Source organism: Wasmannia auropunctata, unplaced genomic scaffold (assembly GCF_000956235.1).
Source record: "Wasmannia auropunctata unplaced genomic scaffold, wasmannia.A_1.0 LD334579.1, whole genome shotgun sequence".
NCBI lineage: Eukaryota > Metazoa > Arthropoda > Insecta > Hymenoptera > Formicidae > Wasmannia > Wasmannia auropunctata.
In genome coordinates, this window is record NW_012028311.1 from 311,626 (window position 1) to 327,471 (window position 15,846).

The 15,846-nt window shown below is 42.6% G+C and overlaps 2 protein-coding genes across 3 annotated transcripts; both read right to left on the reverse strand.

Moving 5' to 3' along the window:
* Positions 1 to 322: 322 nt before the first annotated feature.
* Positions 323 to 3,219, reverse strand: LOC105458196 (transcription initiation factor IIB). Its single transcript, XM_011703323.1, has 5 exons — positions 3,033 to 3,219; positions 2,468 to 2,578; positions 1,635 to 1,821; positions 1,055 to 1,525; positions 323 to 956 (listed from the first exon to the last, which is right to left on the reverse strand). The coding sequence occupies exons 1-5, from the start codon at positions 3,047 to 3,049 to the stop codon at positions 795 to 797; spliced, it is 948 nt and encodes a 315-aa protein (XP_011701625.1). The 5' UTR covers positions 3,050 to 3,219; the 3' UTR covers positions 323 to 794.
* Positions 3,220 to 3,529: 310 nt separating this feature from the next.
* Positions 3,530 to 6,182, reverse strand: LOC105458197. 2 transcript variants are annotated; one of them, XM_011703324.1, is made up of 3 exons: positions 5,993 to 6,182; positions 5,296 to 5,499; positions 3,530 to 4,901 (listed from the first exon to the last, which is right to left on the reverse strand). In XM_011703324.1, the coding sequence occupies exons 2-3, from the start codon at positions 5,494 to 5,496 to the stop codon at positions 4,560 to 4,562; spliced, it is 543 nt and encodes a 180-aa protein (XP_011701626.1). In that variant the 5' UTR covers positions 5,497 to 5,499; positions 5,993 to 6,182; the 3' UTR covers positions 3,530 to 4,559. The 2 variants fall into 2 exon arrangements, with proteins under 2 accessions (XP_011701626.1, XP_011701627.1); XM_011703325.1 differs by lacking the exon at positions 5,993 to 6,182 and adding an exon at positions 5,903 to 5,977.
* Between the last annotated feature and the right edge of the window lie 9,664 nt (positions 6,183 to 15,846).

Sequence of the window (15,846 nt, forward strand, 5' to 3'; positions counted from 1 at the left end):
CATATACATAATTTCCTGTTCCCTTCTATCTTGTACGTATCCCCTAAAGATATCTATTCTAAACTTGGATGTTATATATGCGTTATAAATATTAATTACATAATTAAATGTATATATCAGTTATATATACATAGAATATTGTAGTACAATTTATAGAAAATTGTATAATATTTATATATAATATGTATATATGTATAATTATATAAATATATTTATACATTTATATAATTATATTTTAATGTACTAGGGTTAATTGTATCAACTATGAATTTTTGTATGTATATGCATATCTTATACGTATGTATTTCAGATAAGAGTGAGGCCATCTCGTAAGAATTTGTTTTCTAACAGTACAGTTGAAAAAATAGTTGTTTTATCGACTATGTAACAGCGCAAAATTTAATAGCCTTTTTTGCGCTATAAGATATAAATTTACAAACAGAAAAAAATAACAGGAAGTCGAATTGTGTGCTACGTAAAGGAAATATAAATTACACGAGGCAATTTTTATACTGCAGTATGTGAAATAACAGAATATGAATGTTAAATATATTCCATCTAAGCACCGTTGTACCCTTGAAAAATATATTCTGAATAAAGTGAGAGAAGGAAAAAAAGTATTAATATATCATTCGCGGTAAAATAAAAAATATTGAATCGCATAAATTATTCAGGAATGTATCCTGTTAATGAAAATAGTCGGATTTACGCACAATGGCTTACGCTTGTGATGGAAAAGAAGTATTTCTTTAAAATAATATTTCGAAAGAAGAAAGTGAAGCTCTTCCCTGTTTTTACATCTGCGGTAACTGATCGATCGGCGTGGCGAATCTGAAGTCTTCCGGAAAGAGTTTGCTCGCGTGAGGATACATCAATTTATACGACTGTCGGATCGTGACGTCCGCGACACCGGCGATATCGCCAATCTCCTTCTGCGATCTCTTGTCTTCCGACGCCTGTGTAACATAAAGATGCATGAAAATAAAGTAGTGCTCCACTTAATTTACTTGCTTAAAAAAAAAAAAAAGTACTGTCGCCGTACAGTTTGGCGTACCTGTGATGCCATGTAAATTGCCGCAGCGGCGACAGAGATGGGCGATCTTCCAGGTACTATATCAATCTCCACCGCTTTCCTAGCGATATGCGTAGCAGCTCTTTGTACCATATTGGGAAGGCCGAGATTGGAGCAAAATCGGGACATGAAGTCGCCGGTAGTGATGAGATCCACGCTGGTCTCGAGAGCTTTGAGAATCAACTTGAAGCACCGACCAATCTCCTTCTTGCTTATCTTGCTGACCGCACAGATCTCTTTGAATGTACGCGGCACTCCCTCCTGCCGACAGGCGATGTATAAGCACGCGGAGGCAATTGCGTCGTTCGCGCGACCCTTCAGATTCTTGCCGTCGTGCACTTGCTTGAACAGGGTGTTGGCTCTGTCCACGATGGTCTTCGGTAAATTGATACGATCTGCCATACCGTTGATCTCGCGAAACGCATTGAGTAAAGCTCTGTCGGAACTGCTCATCTGAGAAGAATATATTTTCGTTTGAATACATTTTATATTAAAAGAAAAGAATATATTTTATATTAACAATGTTGTCACGTAACAAGGACAGGAGAAATTCAATACTAACTGTACGCCGATTTTGATACTTGGCGGTACCGAAGCCATCGAATGACGCGGCACCCGTGCCTGGTCCAATCATCGTGGACAAGTCCGCGCCGTTGAGAAGTGGATTCTCCGGGCCACCAACACGTGATGGGTCCACTCCTGACTTTTCATTGCTAAACGTCCTCCATTCTGAACCTACATCTATCACTCTGTAAGACATAAGGAACGCATGAGTGTCAAACTTATTCCAGCTAGCCTTAGGTCTGGTTTATGCTTTGATCTTAATTCCAAAATCCTTAGACGTCAGCCAATCGAGCTGTCCTAGCCAAAATCTGTATTCTCATTAGTTGAATTTTAGGATTTTAAGATTAAGAACCGATAGCATAAACCAGGCCTCAGGTTGGTATTACATTTGTCGTACGACAATTTTTCAAGCATGCTACATATAATTGGCTGCAGAAAAGAGAAGTTCTTGAGAGGATCTAGAACTCTCTAGCTCATGACGTGAACTTGTCGTATCTTTACATTCGCGTATAAGTTGACACTGTTCAGCACCACTCAAACCCAGCTTATCCAGCAATGTCTCTAATACGGAGTGCGTCCAGTTCTCGAGTATCCAAAAGACTCTCTAGCTTTCAAGCCAATCAACAAGCTTGAAAAATGTATCATATGACGAACAATAATAATATCCTCACACTTGTATCTTGGGAGCATCTGTATGACCACATTGCAATAATTTACCACACTATTCATGACAAAATTTTCCATTGGACCAAACAATCAGGAAATTTTATATTTTACATTCAATGAGCGGGCAATCGGATCCCACTCGTTGACTCTTTTTTTTTTTCTTACCTATCCCCCACAACCAATCCACATTCTGAACAAATCTGATCTCCTGCCCTGTAATCTTCTATAAGTGGGGCATCTGGATGTGCGTAACAACAAACCTTGTTCGTGGCGTTCCTGCGAAGAGAAATTTCAAGACTAAAATATTTCACTCTCGCGAATATCTCGTACGTTTGACACAAGATGAATCTTTCGTAGAAACGCGAGATCTACCGCAGTGTCGATCCCGCCAGTGTCAACACAGATAAAATAAGTTCTTCCCGAGTTTATCTCCGGCCACAAACGTTAATGTGTCGAAGCGTGAACGTGAACGTTTTACGGCCGTGCGAGTTAATTCCGACTTAAGGATTTGCGTCGCGGCTCATCGCTGTCGCAATTAATTTACTCCCACGTCGATGAGAAGTGCGTGCCTCGTACGCGTAAATAAAATCGCTCGATTATACGCAAATCTTAACCTTTACTTTCGACTGCAACACCCCGCTTAACGAGCCTCAAGCGCGACTCGTGATCGGCTGTTGTATTTTTGACAATCGACGCTCCGTAAATGGTATTCACTCTTCGCGAAACTTACCGTGACGAACTTGCCATATTTTCGCATTCGCGTATAAATCAACACTGCTCAGCGCTAATCGAACGATCCACCAGTGTCTCCAATGACTCCAATACAGGTACAAATTCAGGTACTGCAATCCGCTTTAAACCTGGTTGCAACCAGTGTGTGCAATCGCTTTAGTACCTCTGCCGCACTACCGCAGCGCTCAGTTAGTTTCCCCAAGCACGCGTCAGACGTATGTACGAGATATCTGGAGCCTGGAGCCAGTGGAGTCTGCTGCTGGACCGCCTTTTGCCCATCTCCGATCAGTTTGATCGACCGGTTACATTCACGAATTACCAATTGCAAAATGTACATCTTACACAAATAAATTATTATTCGCAGAAAATGGACGGAGAACAAAACAAAACGATACGGTAAGAATTAAATTAATTAGTGATAAAAAAACAATACGGTAGCTCCTATTCTTGAAAAATTTCGCATAAGGAAAACACTAGAAACATCTACAGTGTAAATAACGTAAATTATAGTATTTTCATACATTTCCGTAAGTGATATTTTTTAAGAATACGATCGTTCGCTGAACGGAGCATATACATATATATATTGCTGTGGGGCTGAAGTTTTTAAGAGGAGAGATATATATGATCAACCAAGATAACCACAAAAGATTTTTCTCCTTTAGATATTTTACTCTGATCTGAAAATTGTCTTCAAAACTTCTCCAATAGAAATGTTCAGCCGATTATATAAGTCTGTATATATGTTTCCGCTCATGCAGCTATAATGCTTGCCAGTCAAATTAATTTACATTCATTCATACAAGTCCACTTTCTACATAAATGGAAAATAAATGTATGAATTTACTTAAAAAAGTGAAAAGTCCGTTAAATAATTGCTACACAATTAAGAAAGTAAATTATTTCTTGATCATTGTATGCATAATGATTGATGATACATTATACTAAATATCTAAATATCTAAATAGAATTTTTTTATTCTTAAAATTATAATAGGTGCTTTCCATTTAGTGACACAATTAAGCCGACACTAGTATTGTTTTGTCTTTAAGTAATTGCTTATTTAATTACTTATTATAAATGCTAAAAAGGATAGAACGTTTGATCGACTTGCATCACTAAGTAGAAAACACCCAGGTGACCTACATAACATTGAAAATATATATACTCTTTCTTATATGTTAAAACTAATTACAGATTAATCCTGTTACTTTACTTTTTTTTAATATTAACATTTTTCTAACAATTAACTTTTCACTTATTTAGCCACTAATAAAGAAAACTGAATATAAATTGTATAGTATTCAAAAAATAATATAGTATATATTAATAGCATATTTTATTATAAAATATTTGTTTGTAGAAAAATCCTGCCTCTTATAAAAAAATCAATATTGCGATAAATGATTGTCTATAACATAGTAATAACAGATGTTTATAAAAAAAATACAAAGTTAAATATAATCGTACTCTCTATATTTAATTAAGTCTATTTAATTAAAAACAGAAATACAGATTATTCTGTTTAATTATTGTCACCGACTCTAATGTCGATTAATCCTTCTCCACCGTTATAAGGCGGAGATTCCGTTTGTCCGTTGTTATTATTATTATTATTATTAGGGGTTTTCGGTGTTGTCGAAAATGGCAATCGATTTCCTGGTGTTGTCGGAAATGGTTGATTTTTATCATCAGTATTCGGAACTTCTTGAATGATGATGATTGGTTGATTCCAAGGATTTCCGTGTTGATGCTCCCTATGGGGTCTGTGTGGAATGGTGTCCCCATTACCATTCCATTGATTTTGCCACCATACCCTATCATTCTGTTGCGGCGTACGTCGTGTGTCGTCGGCGGCAATAATCATCTACAAAGCATGAAATGTGTTTTTTAAATTGTACATATTTGCATTCTGCTATGAATATATCAATATTTATACGGCACTTTGCAATTTTTATGTGTTGCAATGTTCTCGATCTTTAATTTTAAAATACTTCGAAAGTCAATCTCAAACATCAGGTATCAAAGTCCAGCGAACTGGATTATAAATTCAGTCGACTATATCTTTTCACTATCTAATTTCTTTCCGGTTGAAATTTATACCAGGAAATTTTTTTCTAAGTCTTGAAAAATATTACTGTGGATGATTGCAAATTACTAAAGTTTTTCGATATACGTATATAAAAGCTTGACTCTTTGCAAAAACATTGCGTTTGTTAAGATTTCCAAATTGTTGCGATTATTGTACATAAAGTGCGTACCATATCATGTGTCCTTGGATTTTGGCATACCCACTCGACGTCGGAACTAAATCCATTGTTTTGATTCTCCATCCGTTGTGGATTCTGATCCCAAGTGTGGCCAGGATAATTGTTTCCTCTTCTTTCTTGATTCCACCACCCCGAATGAGCTTCAGTCTCGATGGCTACGAGCAATGCAACAGCGACCAACAGTATCTTCATTTTCTGTCGTTTAAAAGAAGGAAGTTATGTAACGCATAATATACGTGATGAATCAAATACACAATTTTTTTTTTGTAAATAATAATTTGCTTCTACGTGATGTGTTATGCGTTGATAAATTAATAAGTTGTCACTATAAGTATTTATAAATGATTTGGTTAATCACTTGCCAATAAATCAATTACAATTAAATAACTGCGAAATAATTTGGATTGAATTTAATAGAATTTATAAGACACAATTAATACGACAGAAGAATATTCATGGCAAGGGTATTAAAAAGTTTCCGAACAGATTTTGCACGAGTCATGAATTATAATAAACACGGGACCTTGTAAATTTTATATGAATTGTTAAAAGTTTAAACACTTTCAAGCTTTCATCAAGTCGCGCAAATAAAACGTACAAGTGTTTTTTAATTAACGCAATTTTAATCACGACACGAAACGGTCTTCTAAAATTCGCGGATTGATCGCGGTGGCTTCGTTTCACTTACAAATAATGTTAACAGCGAACTGAAGAAGCAGCCGGAAAGGCACGATTAACCGGGGAAAAACCGTAGTTGGCTAATGATGAGCCAACATCGCAGCGTCGTTTCCTTATATAGCGATTTATTGACACGCAATCTCCGCTCATCCGGTGTCCAATTGAATTCGATTAGCGCAATCAACTGTAGGTGAAACGGGGATTTTAATTCATGAATGACGTCGGCAAATATATACGCGCTACGACGCATTATACATCACGATTTATATATGTATATATAATATACACAAGAAACGAGCCGCGCGCTATTAAAACCGATTAGGAATCCCCTTTGCCGCCTCCTTCCTGTCTCTCTCTTTTTCTCACGGCGATTCTACGTTGTCCGTAATACCGGTTTGGGAGTTTTGAGCCGAACCGGTATCTCGCGAAATTACGCGAATCGCCTCGACGGCTGCCGCTATCATTAAGAATCGAATTACAGGACGCCGCGAGCCGGCGGCCGACGCGGAATTATTGTAATTTATGTCACGGTTCATCGCCACGCCGCCATCGCACGTATATATACAGCGTCCAGGGCGTACGAAAGGTCAATGAATGTCGCGCTGGATACGCCGCGCTTTTTTTTCCAGATATAAGTATAAAACAAATGGTTTCCCCTCGCCTCGCACGCGGCAACCGTTTGCGAGTTCAAATGTGGAAATGTGGGCCGACTAGCAGAATATACGGCTGACTTATATAATTTCAAGATAATGTTCTGTGCTCCAAGTATTTGTCCTCACTGCAGTCTTCAGTAACTGCACGGTAACTGATGTTTTATGCAGTCTGAAGTCTTAAGCTTGAGACTCGTTTTATTTATGATTAATGCAGGCAAACCGCTAAATAATAGCAAAAATATTATTGCTAACTTTATTTTTATACATACATATAACAAAAAAGTACGTAGCGTCATTAAATAACAAATAATTAATTTTCTTGAAATTTTTTATATGAGTCAGTTGTTCTGCCTACGAATCGATACTCCTCGCCAGTGTTTATAAAAATCTATGTCACGTACTATGTCTGAACAGTTTTCTGAATCGGGAATATTTCCCATCAGCGTTATTCTTCTAAAACATTTTAGAAGAACATCCAATAGTCGACTTCGATCGGCATATAATCGATCCAATTAACCCCTTGCTGTATAATAATAATATCGAGCGAGACTCGTGGTATGAATTACGGGCCAAACATGATAAACACGAGTCAGACTCGTGGTATGTATTACGAGTCGGACGTAAAAAACACGAGTCGGATTCGTGGAAAAAATTATTCGAGCCAATTGTTAACAAAATTATATCTAGCATCAAGCTTTTAAATAATAATAATAATAACTTTACAAAATAAAATTCTACAAATATAAATTTCCAATATTTCTGATAAACATGAATCTTTTGGTGATCCCTAGATTACTCATTATATTTACATAGATTAATTAGAACATATTAAAGATAACAATTTATGTATATTGCATATGCTTACATTAGATATGAATTAAATTATTATATTTCACGTGTTATTAATTTATTAAATTAAATTACATTATATTAAATTAAATTTATAATATATTATATTTATATTAGGTTAAATTTAAATTATCATTTTAAACGCCCCACCCTGCATGCAACTGCATGTGTACCGAGTAACAATTTCAACAACTAGATGGAGCCACCATGTTATAAATTATCGTAACATCATGGTACACACGGACAGAGGAAGATTAGCCAGATTACATCCGTTTTCAGGGAAGAGATTTTGAGCATATAGAGATCGACCGCGCGTTTTTACATTCAGGCAAATCTTGGAGGTTCAAAAATCAAACGTCTTAACGTTCTACAATCATTTTCTTCAAGTCCGAATCATAGCTAGAAATTGCAATTCTACTAAAATAAATAACTTACAATATTTCGAAAAACCTCAACTTTCGAAGATTTTTAACTATTTTGTTTATCTATCGTTTATAGCCATATATATATATTTTTTTTTTTTTATCGATATACGTGCCAAAGATGATGGATCGGTCCGCATTTTACGACCCACCCCATCCCCCCTGCCGCATTAAAGCGCTCGATTATTCCGAGAGCTCTGCATTTTTATCGCGGCCGCTTTTAGAAAAATCTTCCACGAATATCGTAACGCTTCTTTTTCGCCGGCGTTCTATTTTTCTTCTTCGACCGGGCAACGGTCCAATCGGCCACGGTTCGTGTTCCCCGCGCGCGGCCGGAGTAAAACGAACACAAGGTCCTCAATGAACGAAAACACTCTTCGTCGAGGAGTGTGGTCGGTCGAGAGAGCACCACCGAGATGTCTCTCCTCGGTGTCGCCGGTTAAGAAACGCCTCTCCCGATTTTTCGCCGCGTTATCGCAGCCTCTCTATCGCCCGATCCCGATTACTTTTGAGTTCGAGGAAGCCGCGCTTGAATCATTCCGCGTTAATTCAACGTTTCTCCAACTTTTAATTTTTTTTCCTTCCCTTTTTTTTTGTTTTTTTTTTTTCGATACGCGCCACGGTAGAACATATACACATATATACAAGAAGGAGGGAAGGAGGCTCTCGGGCTTTAATGCCTCTCTTATTACCGCGCGCAACTATTGCCTTCCTAATGAACGCCGTAATTTATAATGCGCGGCGGCTGCTTTTGTCGGTTTATTGGGCGCGGAAACCCCGAGGACTTCAAAGAGGCATCCCCTTATCATTTATGTGTCACACGTTATTCGAACGGCTATCGCCGGGTTATCGATCGTCGGGGGATTTTGTAATTCGGTTATTTTTGCTCCCGCAAATTAAAGTAAACGCGCGCAATTACGTACGCGATTGCCCCATACCGGGCGATAATTACAAGCGGACAAAGACCATAATATTAATTCTCTGTATTTCGATATTGATAAAATTTGTAGCATTTAGTCAAGCTTACGTACGTATTTTATCGATTGTTTTATCCATTTAAATTGGTTGCCAATTTATATTTCTGCGATATTCAAATGACGATATTAAATATGAGAAAATGGGTACGGGGAACGAAGGATAATGCGATTTTAACGCAAATACATTAAAACGGCATTATCGTGAACGCGTAATTACTACGATATTATTAAAGACGAATCAATATCTCATTATATGGATTCAGCAAAATATTGTGGAAAGAAGGAAATTCTCTCTCGTCAGGCCACAGACGCGGCCCATCATTGTTGGTCCCGGCTCTCTCTCTTTCTCTCTCTCTCTCTCTCTCTCTCTCTCTCGTCTTTCTCTCTTTCTTTCTCCCTCCGTCCCTCTGTTTTCTCCGGTGCAACTTTTTCTCGATGTGAAATAATTGACGCGTTTCTCCTTCGTGGCGATCCCACGAAATGCGCGCACATGTATATAGGGATCCGACATACATAAATACACATATACACACGGCGAGGAGAGGCCGTGTGGAACATCAATGCGTCCCTCCGTGATGTGACAGACCGCATGTCCGTCCGTCGTGTGTCGGCCGGGGACACACAGAATGGGACAGAAGGAGAGAAGGCGGAGTTCACGAGCGGTCGAGTGTTCGAAATCGAGAATACATCCTCGCCGACGACAACGACGACGACGATGACGACGACGCCGACGACGCCGACGACGACGACGACGACGACGACATCGACGACAACAGCCGCGATGATGGTGTGGGAAGGAATCTTAGTTGTAATGCGGACTACAGAGAGCATTATTTATTAATAGCAAACCCGATGCGTGCGCGCGCGCACGCGTGCGTGTATGCGTTGCACATTGCGTGTCAGTGTGTATGCGTGTGTGTGTGTGTCAGTACCACCGCCACGAGGGAGTGGCGTGGCGGAACGCCATGCTAGAGCGAGCGCAACAGCAATACGATGAATCGTGGAACGGATCCCTCGTGGCCCCCCTCCGCCCCTCTCTTTCCTCGCCGCTGTACCGCTCACGATCTTCCTCCTTTTCATCCACCCCTCTCTCTCTCTTTCACCTCGGCCACCCCGGTCCTTCCATCCTCCTCATTCTTTACGCGGTCCTTTGCCGCCGCCGCCGCCGCCGCTCGTTCTTTCTCCCTCCTTTCCGCTTCGCGTCTTCCTCGCTCTCGCTCGCTCGCTCGCCCGTTCAGCCTCCCCTCTCTATCCATCTATCTGTCTACCTCTCCCGCTCTGTCTTTCTCCCTTTCCCGGCTAACACACGGACGCCGCTCTCGCGCGCGCACCCAAGGGACGGTCCGCCGTTGTAGGAGAGTGGACGAGCGCTTTGTCGGCGCCCGCGGCCGAGATCAAACGAACCGGCCGTTTCCTCCTTTCCCCCGCGCCATAACACGACCAAGGTTCCACCGTCCGTCCGTCCGTTGCTTCGTTCGTTCGTTCGTTCGTTCCTCCGCTCCGACCTCTCCTCACCGCCGTAGCCTCCCTCGCGTCTCTCCTACCCTCCCGTTCTCTCTTCCTTTTTCCCGCCGGTATCATCCGGCAAGCCGCGCCGAGAGAGTCCAAGCAAAACCGACCGACGCCGGTTGGCCGGCGCGGCGAGTCGCTCTCTCGCTCGCTTGCGGCAAAGCTGTATTATAGCCTTCTCCGTATCCTGTCCGGCGCGTCTCCGGGGCCTCCGTTGCACATCTCGCGGCACCTCTTCCCGCCTCTCCTCCTCAAATCGTCCCTCACTCGCGATAAATATTTACCTCGCCCTTTTGACGCCGTTACCGTCTAATCGGCGCGATCGCGCGCGCGGGACGTACGCTCGCGACGGTCAGGGGGGAAGGGGGGAGAGGGAGGGATCGATCGACCGACCGACGACATCCCGATCCGCCGTGCGACAAGCTTCATCCCCGATGTATCTAATTATCGACGCTGACGGCGCGGATGTATATATATGTACGCGACGTTCGATTATCTATCTCTCGTCCTTTTGCGATCGGATAATTGAAATCGACGTAATGTCGTGGTCAATTTCCGATATTATGTCCGTGACAAGCGAGAATGACACGTTACATTTGTTCGCCGAGGGATTAGAAATGCGCTGACTGATGTGACTAATACGAAATCGAACGCATCCGAATTATAATCGTCTACGGTTTCTCTTTTGCGCTCTATCTGATGCACAGGTGATCACTGGCGAGATCAAAGCGCTTAGACAAAGTTAGAGAGAGAGAGAGAGAGAGTGAGAGCCCGAGTTCTTGATGGTGGCACAAGGCGCATCTGGAAATAGTTTATTATTAATAGATGACTCGAATTCAACACGGATAGAGAGAGAGAAAAAGAAGAGAGGAGGGAGAGGGTGAGATAAAAGGAGAGAGTTTATGCACGCTGCTGGCGTTATTTCGAGGTTAGTCTGTACCCGCGTTTTTGAGTCGCGCGTTTTATTTCCCCTTACCGGCGAACAGCGCGTCGCGCGGGGGAAGGGCAGGCGAGGCTCCCCTCCGTCCCCTTCGTCCCGTTCATTCCCCCCTCCCCCCAATCCGGGCCGCACCGAGCCACCATCCTGCTCCCTCCGATTCCCCTCGCAACCCCCGCTGGCTGGCTGGCCGCCGTTTCCCTTTTGCCTCCGTCCCTCCCCCCCCTTGCCGCGCCCCGCCGCTCACTCGCCGTTCACCCGACCCTCTCTGCCGCCTCTTAAAAACGAGACTTGCCGCCGACTTTCCGACAAAGGAATAAAGAAAAGAAACAACTAGCCACGCTACTCGGGCTGAGGATGGCACGGCAAACCGTACCGCAACGCGGCGCGGCGCAGCACGGCGCGGCACGGCACGGCACGGCACGGCGCGGCGCGGCGCAGCACGCCGTAACGTGGCATGGCGAGTAGAGAGCCTTTCTGTATAGGGAGTGTGAGGGGGATGCTTCGGGCCGACCGACCGACCGACCGACCGGCCGATCGTTCAGTAGCGTGGCCATCCGGGGGCTCGGCACTAGGAAATAGAGAATACCGAACGACAGCAGAACTGCGCCGCATTTACTCGGCTCTCTCTCTCTCTCTCTCTCTCTCTCTCTCTCTCTCTCTCGAAGAATCCGTGCTGCATCCGCAACGAGAATTCCGCCGTTACGATCCGGTCTGTATGACCCGTTTTGAGATAAGACAACTCCACGGGTATTTCTCGCGGTACGCCGTAAATTTCACGGTTTTTTACTGTACATATAAAAGGAGAAGAAAAAAAATTACATTTGATCGAAATACCTCCGAAGCAAGATTAAATTGTGTTTCACGCAGAATGAATAATTATAAAGATTGAATTTTGAAGAAATTAAGTAGCGTCTGATCAATATATAAGTTGAAAAAGTAAGAAAACAAAAGTGTATATTAATGATCCCGCGTGTTTTCATTTGGTAAATTATTGAAATAGAAAAATCTTCAAATTGTACTTAATATCGCAATATTTTAATATTTTCTTCTGTGCAATATGCGTACTGATCGAAAAAATTTGCCTTGCTCGTCAACGAATAAATTAACTTTTTTCACAAAAATGTACATAATTCGTACTTTCGAAGAGAAAAGAATGATTTGATGAAACTAAATAAGTACAATTTGATTTTCTTAATCTTTATTCTTCCGTTTTGAATGTTTGACATGCGAGAATTCAATCGCCGACAGATTGATAAAAGCTAACAACGTTGCAAGGCTAAAGATTTCTCACTTGATATTTCATTTTTCGAAATCACATTGCAGGCCACATAGAACGTGAGAAGGGACTGACGAGGGGCTATGTAAAAGCGCAGAGGTGTCAGTATATACATATATGTATATCTCGCGACGTATAATATTTAATTTCGCGTTTACGCGCGGTCAGCGCGGGACGCGGGCGCACAAAAGGAGGCCTGTCGTGTTTTTGTTCAAGTTAATTGTTTCTCTTCTCTTTTTATTTCGATCGTGTGTGCGTGCCGCTAACAGTAGCGCACGGCACATTAGTAGAACGTCCTGCAGGGGGAGAGAAGGAGGGGTGGAGGCGGATGTGGACGAGGGGGATGGTATGGCCGAACTGTACGTAGGTGGAAGGTATATCCCGAGAGAGACAAGCTGCCGAGACCTCCATCGCGCCGCGGCGGCGACGCCTATGTTTCTTCTGAAACACCGCTAGGAGATAATAGCGTGCGGGTACAGTCTCCAAAAAGAGTATCTCCGATTTGACACAGACGGACTTTCCGAGTAGTATTGCGCAGCGCACTCGGGGCGAGCGAGGCAGCAGCCTCTCGGTAAAGCAATGTAAATAAAGAATGTGTCATACGACACACGCACGAAAAGAAGAATGCGAAATCGGAGCGCATTTCTCTAATTTGCCTGTCACCCTCCACCCCCTCCCCCCTCCTTCTCTCTTTTCTCTCTTCTCTCTCTCTCTCCCCCTTTTTCTGCTCTACCCTTCCGTCGTTGTCTTTCATCTCCCCCGTCTGACTCGTGATTCATTGAAGCGTCGAAACAACACAACCGCGCGTTTGTGAACGATGACGTGCGTGTCGTCGACGTAAACACCGAAGTGATCTCAATGACGAGCGTATCGATTCTCACAACGGAAATAGGCCGGAAGTTTAAGGTTTCCTTTCTTTTATTTTTTTTTGTTTTGTTTAATAACAATCGCGCGATTAAGTTTCTCTACGCGTAATTTTACACACGCGGGAAGGGGATCGCAGGATGCTTATTTACCGCGCGCGCGAATATTCGCGCCGGGACGTGGGGCAAAATAACGAATTCGATCTTTCGGTTATCGATCCTCGAGTACACTGTCGTTAAATTCGGGCGATTACTATAACGCGTGATTACTATAATTCAGGTCAATTTTTCGATCACGAGATAAGTAGTGTCATATTTTATGTCAGTGCGCGCGCTACGTCGAGAGAAGTGTATATATCTTTTTTTTTTAATCGTGGTTGGTATAAAAGTTAAGCGCCAGATTGTGAATTAATTATTAAAACAATAACTTGAACAGAATATCTATTAAGCCTATCAAATTATGCATTGGAGATTGAAAATTGCGAATTAAAAATTAGATTTTAACCCATCAGAACAAAACGGATTAAAATTAAACTTAATTAATCTAGTAAAATTAATTTAATTGATCGAATTTTAATCTTCAGTTTTCAATGCCTCAATTTCTAATGCGTAGTTTAATATGGACTTTAGTATTTTACAAAATATATTTATATAAAGATCCATATCTAATGCATCGAGATTTAATTGGAGAGGAGAAACTTTGTTTCTCGTAACGTGATATTTATTGTCACGATTGATGTCGCGAAATGTCAATACAATAATATTGACCAATAATTCTTACACTGTCGGTGATAAATAATTATGATGTAATTAATACATGAAATTTTGTTTAAGAAAATAAAGATTACGAACAGATATCTATGCTGTATAATCCCTCGACTAGCAATTAGATCTGATCGTCACATTTTATTCAATTAAAAAAAAATTTAGTATACTGCGCCACACAAAGACTCTTTGTCTCTCACGATTTGCGAAGATGAGGTAGGGTGTAGCTTTGGAAAATCGTCATCAATTCGGCACGCAGAGGAAACGCAACGCGTACAATTTCGCGTCCGAATCAAAACACAGCAAAATCGCTCGCGGTTTTCCGTTCCCCGATCCGTACCTCTCGATGCTTTTCGGCGCAAAGCCAAGTGACAGATCGATTTGTCTTGGCGACGTCTTTCGACGGAAGTGCGACGGCATCGAGCCTGCGATAAATCGACGAGTTCAACGAACGTAACGAGCTCGAGGTTTTTGGAAGACTAGAGTCTGATTCTCGATGTACCGGAAGATAACGGAAGTCGATTGTCGCTCGGCGATCGTGACGATCGGCAGCGGAGTATTCGCGTTAGCCTCCGAGACTGACGGCAAGCCGAGCGTCGGCGTCGGTCTCTTCTTCGCATCGAAACTCGGAGTTAACAGCAACATCAAAGTCAGTCCTTCCTCGTCGTTAAGCCCGTCTCACGCTATTTATAATTATAGTCACTGAGTCGAACTAATTGAATTACTCTCGAGGGAATATCACGGCCCTTTAAAGAGGGATCCCTTTACAATTTGCAAATTAAAGCTGGATATTACGATTGAAATTGAAATTCTAATTTATTGGCTCGCAATGTATTTGCTTTCCAGGGAAGTTTTCGTAGAAATATGGAAAGAAGAATATTTTATATACACGAGGCATATGAATTAAAAAAAAAAAAGAAACATTGCTTATGCAGTGTGCGTCTGTAGACGGGTAAGACGGGAGTACTGTTACAGTTCTGGGTCGTGTAAACGGGGCTTGATGCCGCGAGATTCTTGTAGGAAGACAGCGGCGCTGGCTCTCTGGCGAACGGGTATGCAAAGGAGAAAGAAGCAAAATAAGAGAAGAAGAGGAGAGTAGGTAGGTAGAGGTTGAAGAGCCGCCGCGCCGCGCCTCCTACCTTCGGGGTCCGTGTATCCTCGGCTCGGCACTGGGCGACGACGAGCCGCGAGGAATACGGGCTGCCAAGCCAAAGCCGCCTTGGCCTGGCCTGCCCGCCTGGCTGACTGGATGGTATGATGGTGGGCTGCTGGCTGCGACGATGCGGTGCGGTGCCGTGCCGACAGTGACGGTGGTGGAGAGTGGTGGTATGGCGCGCGGGTAGGTAGGGGAATTACGGGGAACGTGCTTTTAGGCGAGGAGGACGAGCGCCCGTAGTCGTGTCCGAGCCGCGAAACGGGCGGGTTTGTACCTGGCGCGGAGTACGAGGCGGTGGTGGCGGTGGTGGTGGTGGAGAGGAGAGGAGAGGTTTTTTTCCGTGTAACCGCTCCGCTCGTGTCGTCCGAAGCTTCGCTTCGCCTCGATGCGCGAGCGGCAAAAACGCACGGTCCTTCTTCCGGCAGCAGTGCCGCGCGACGTTTCCGAACGAGCG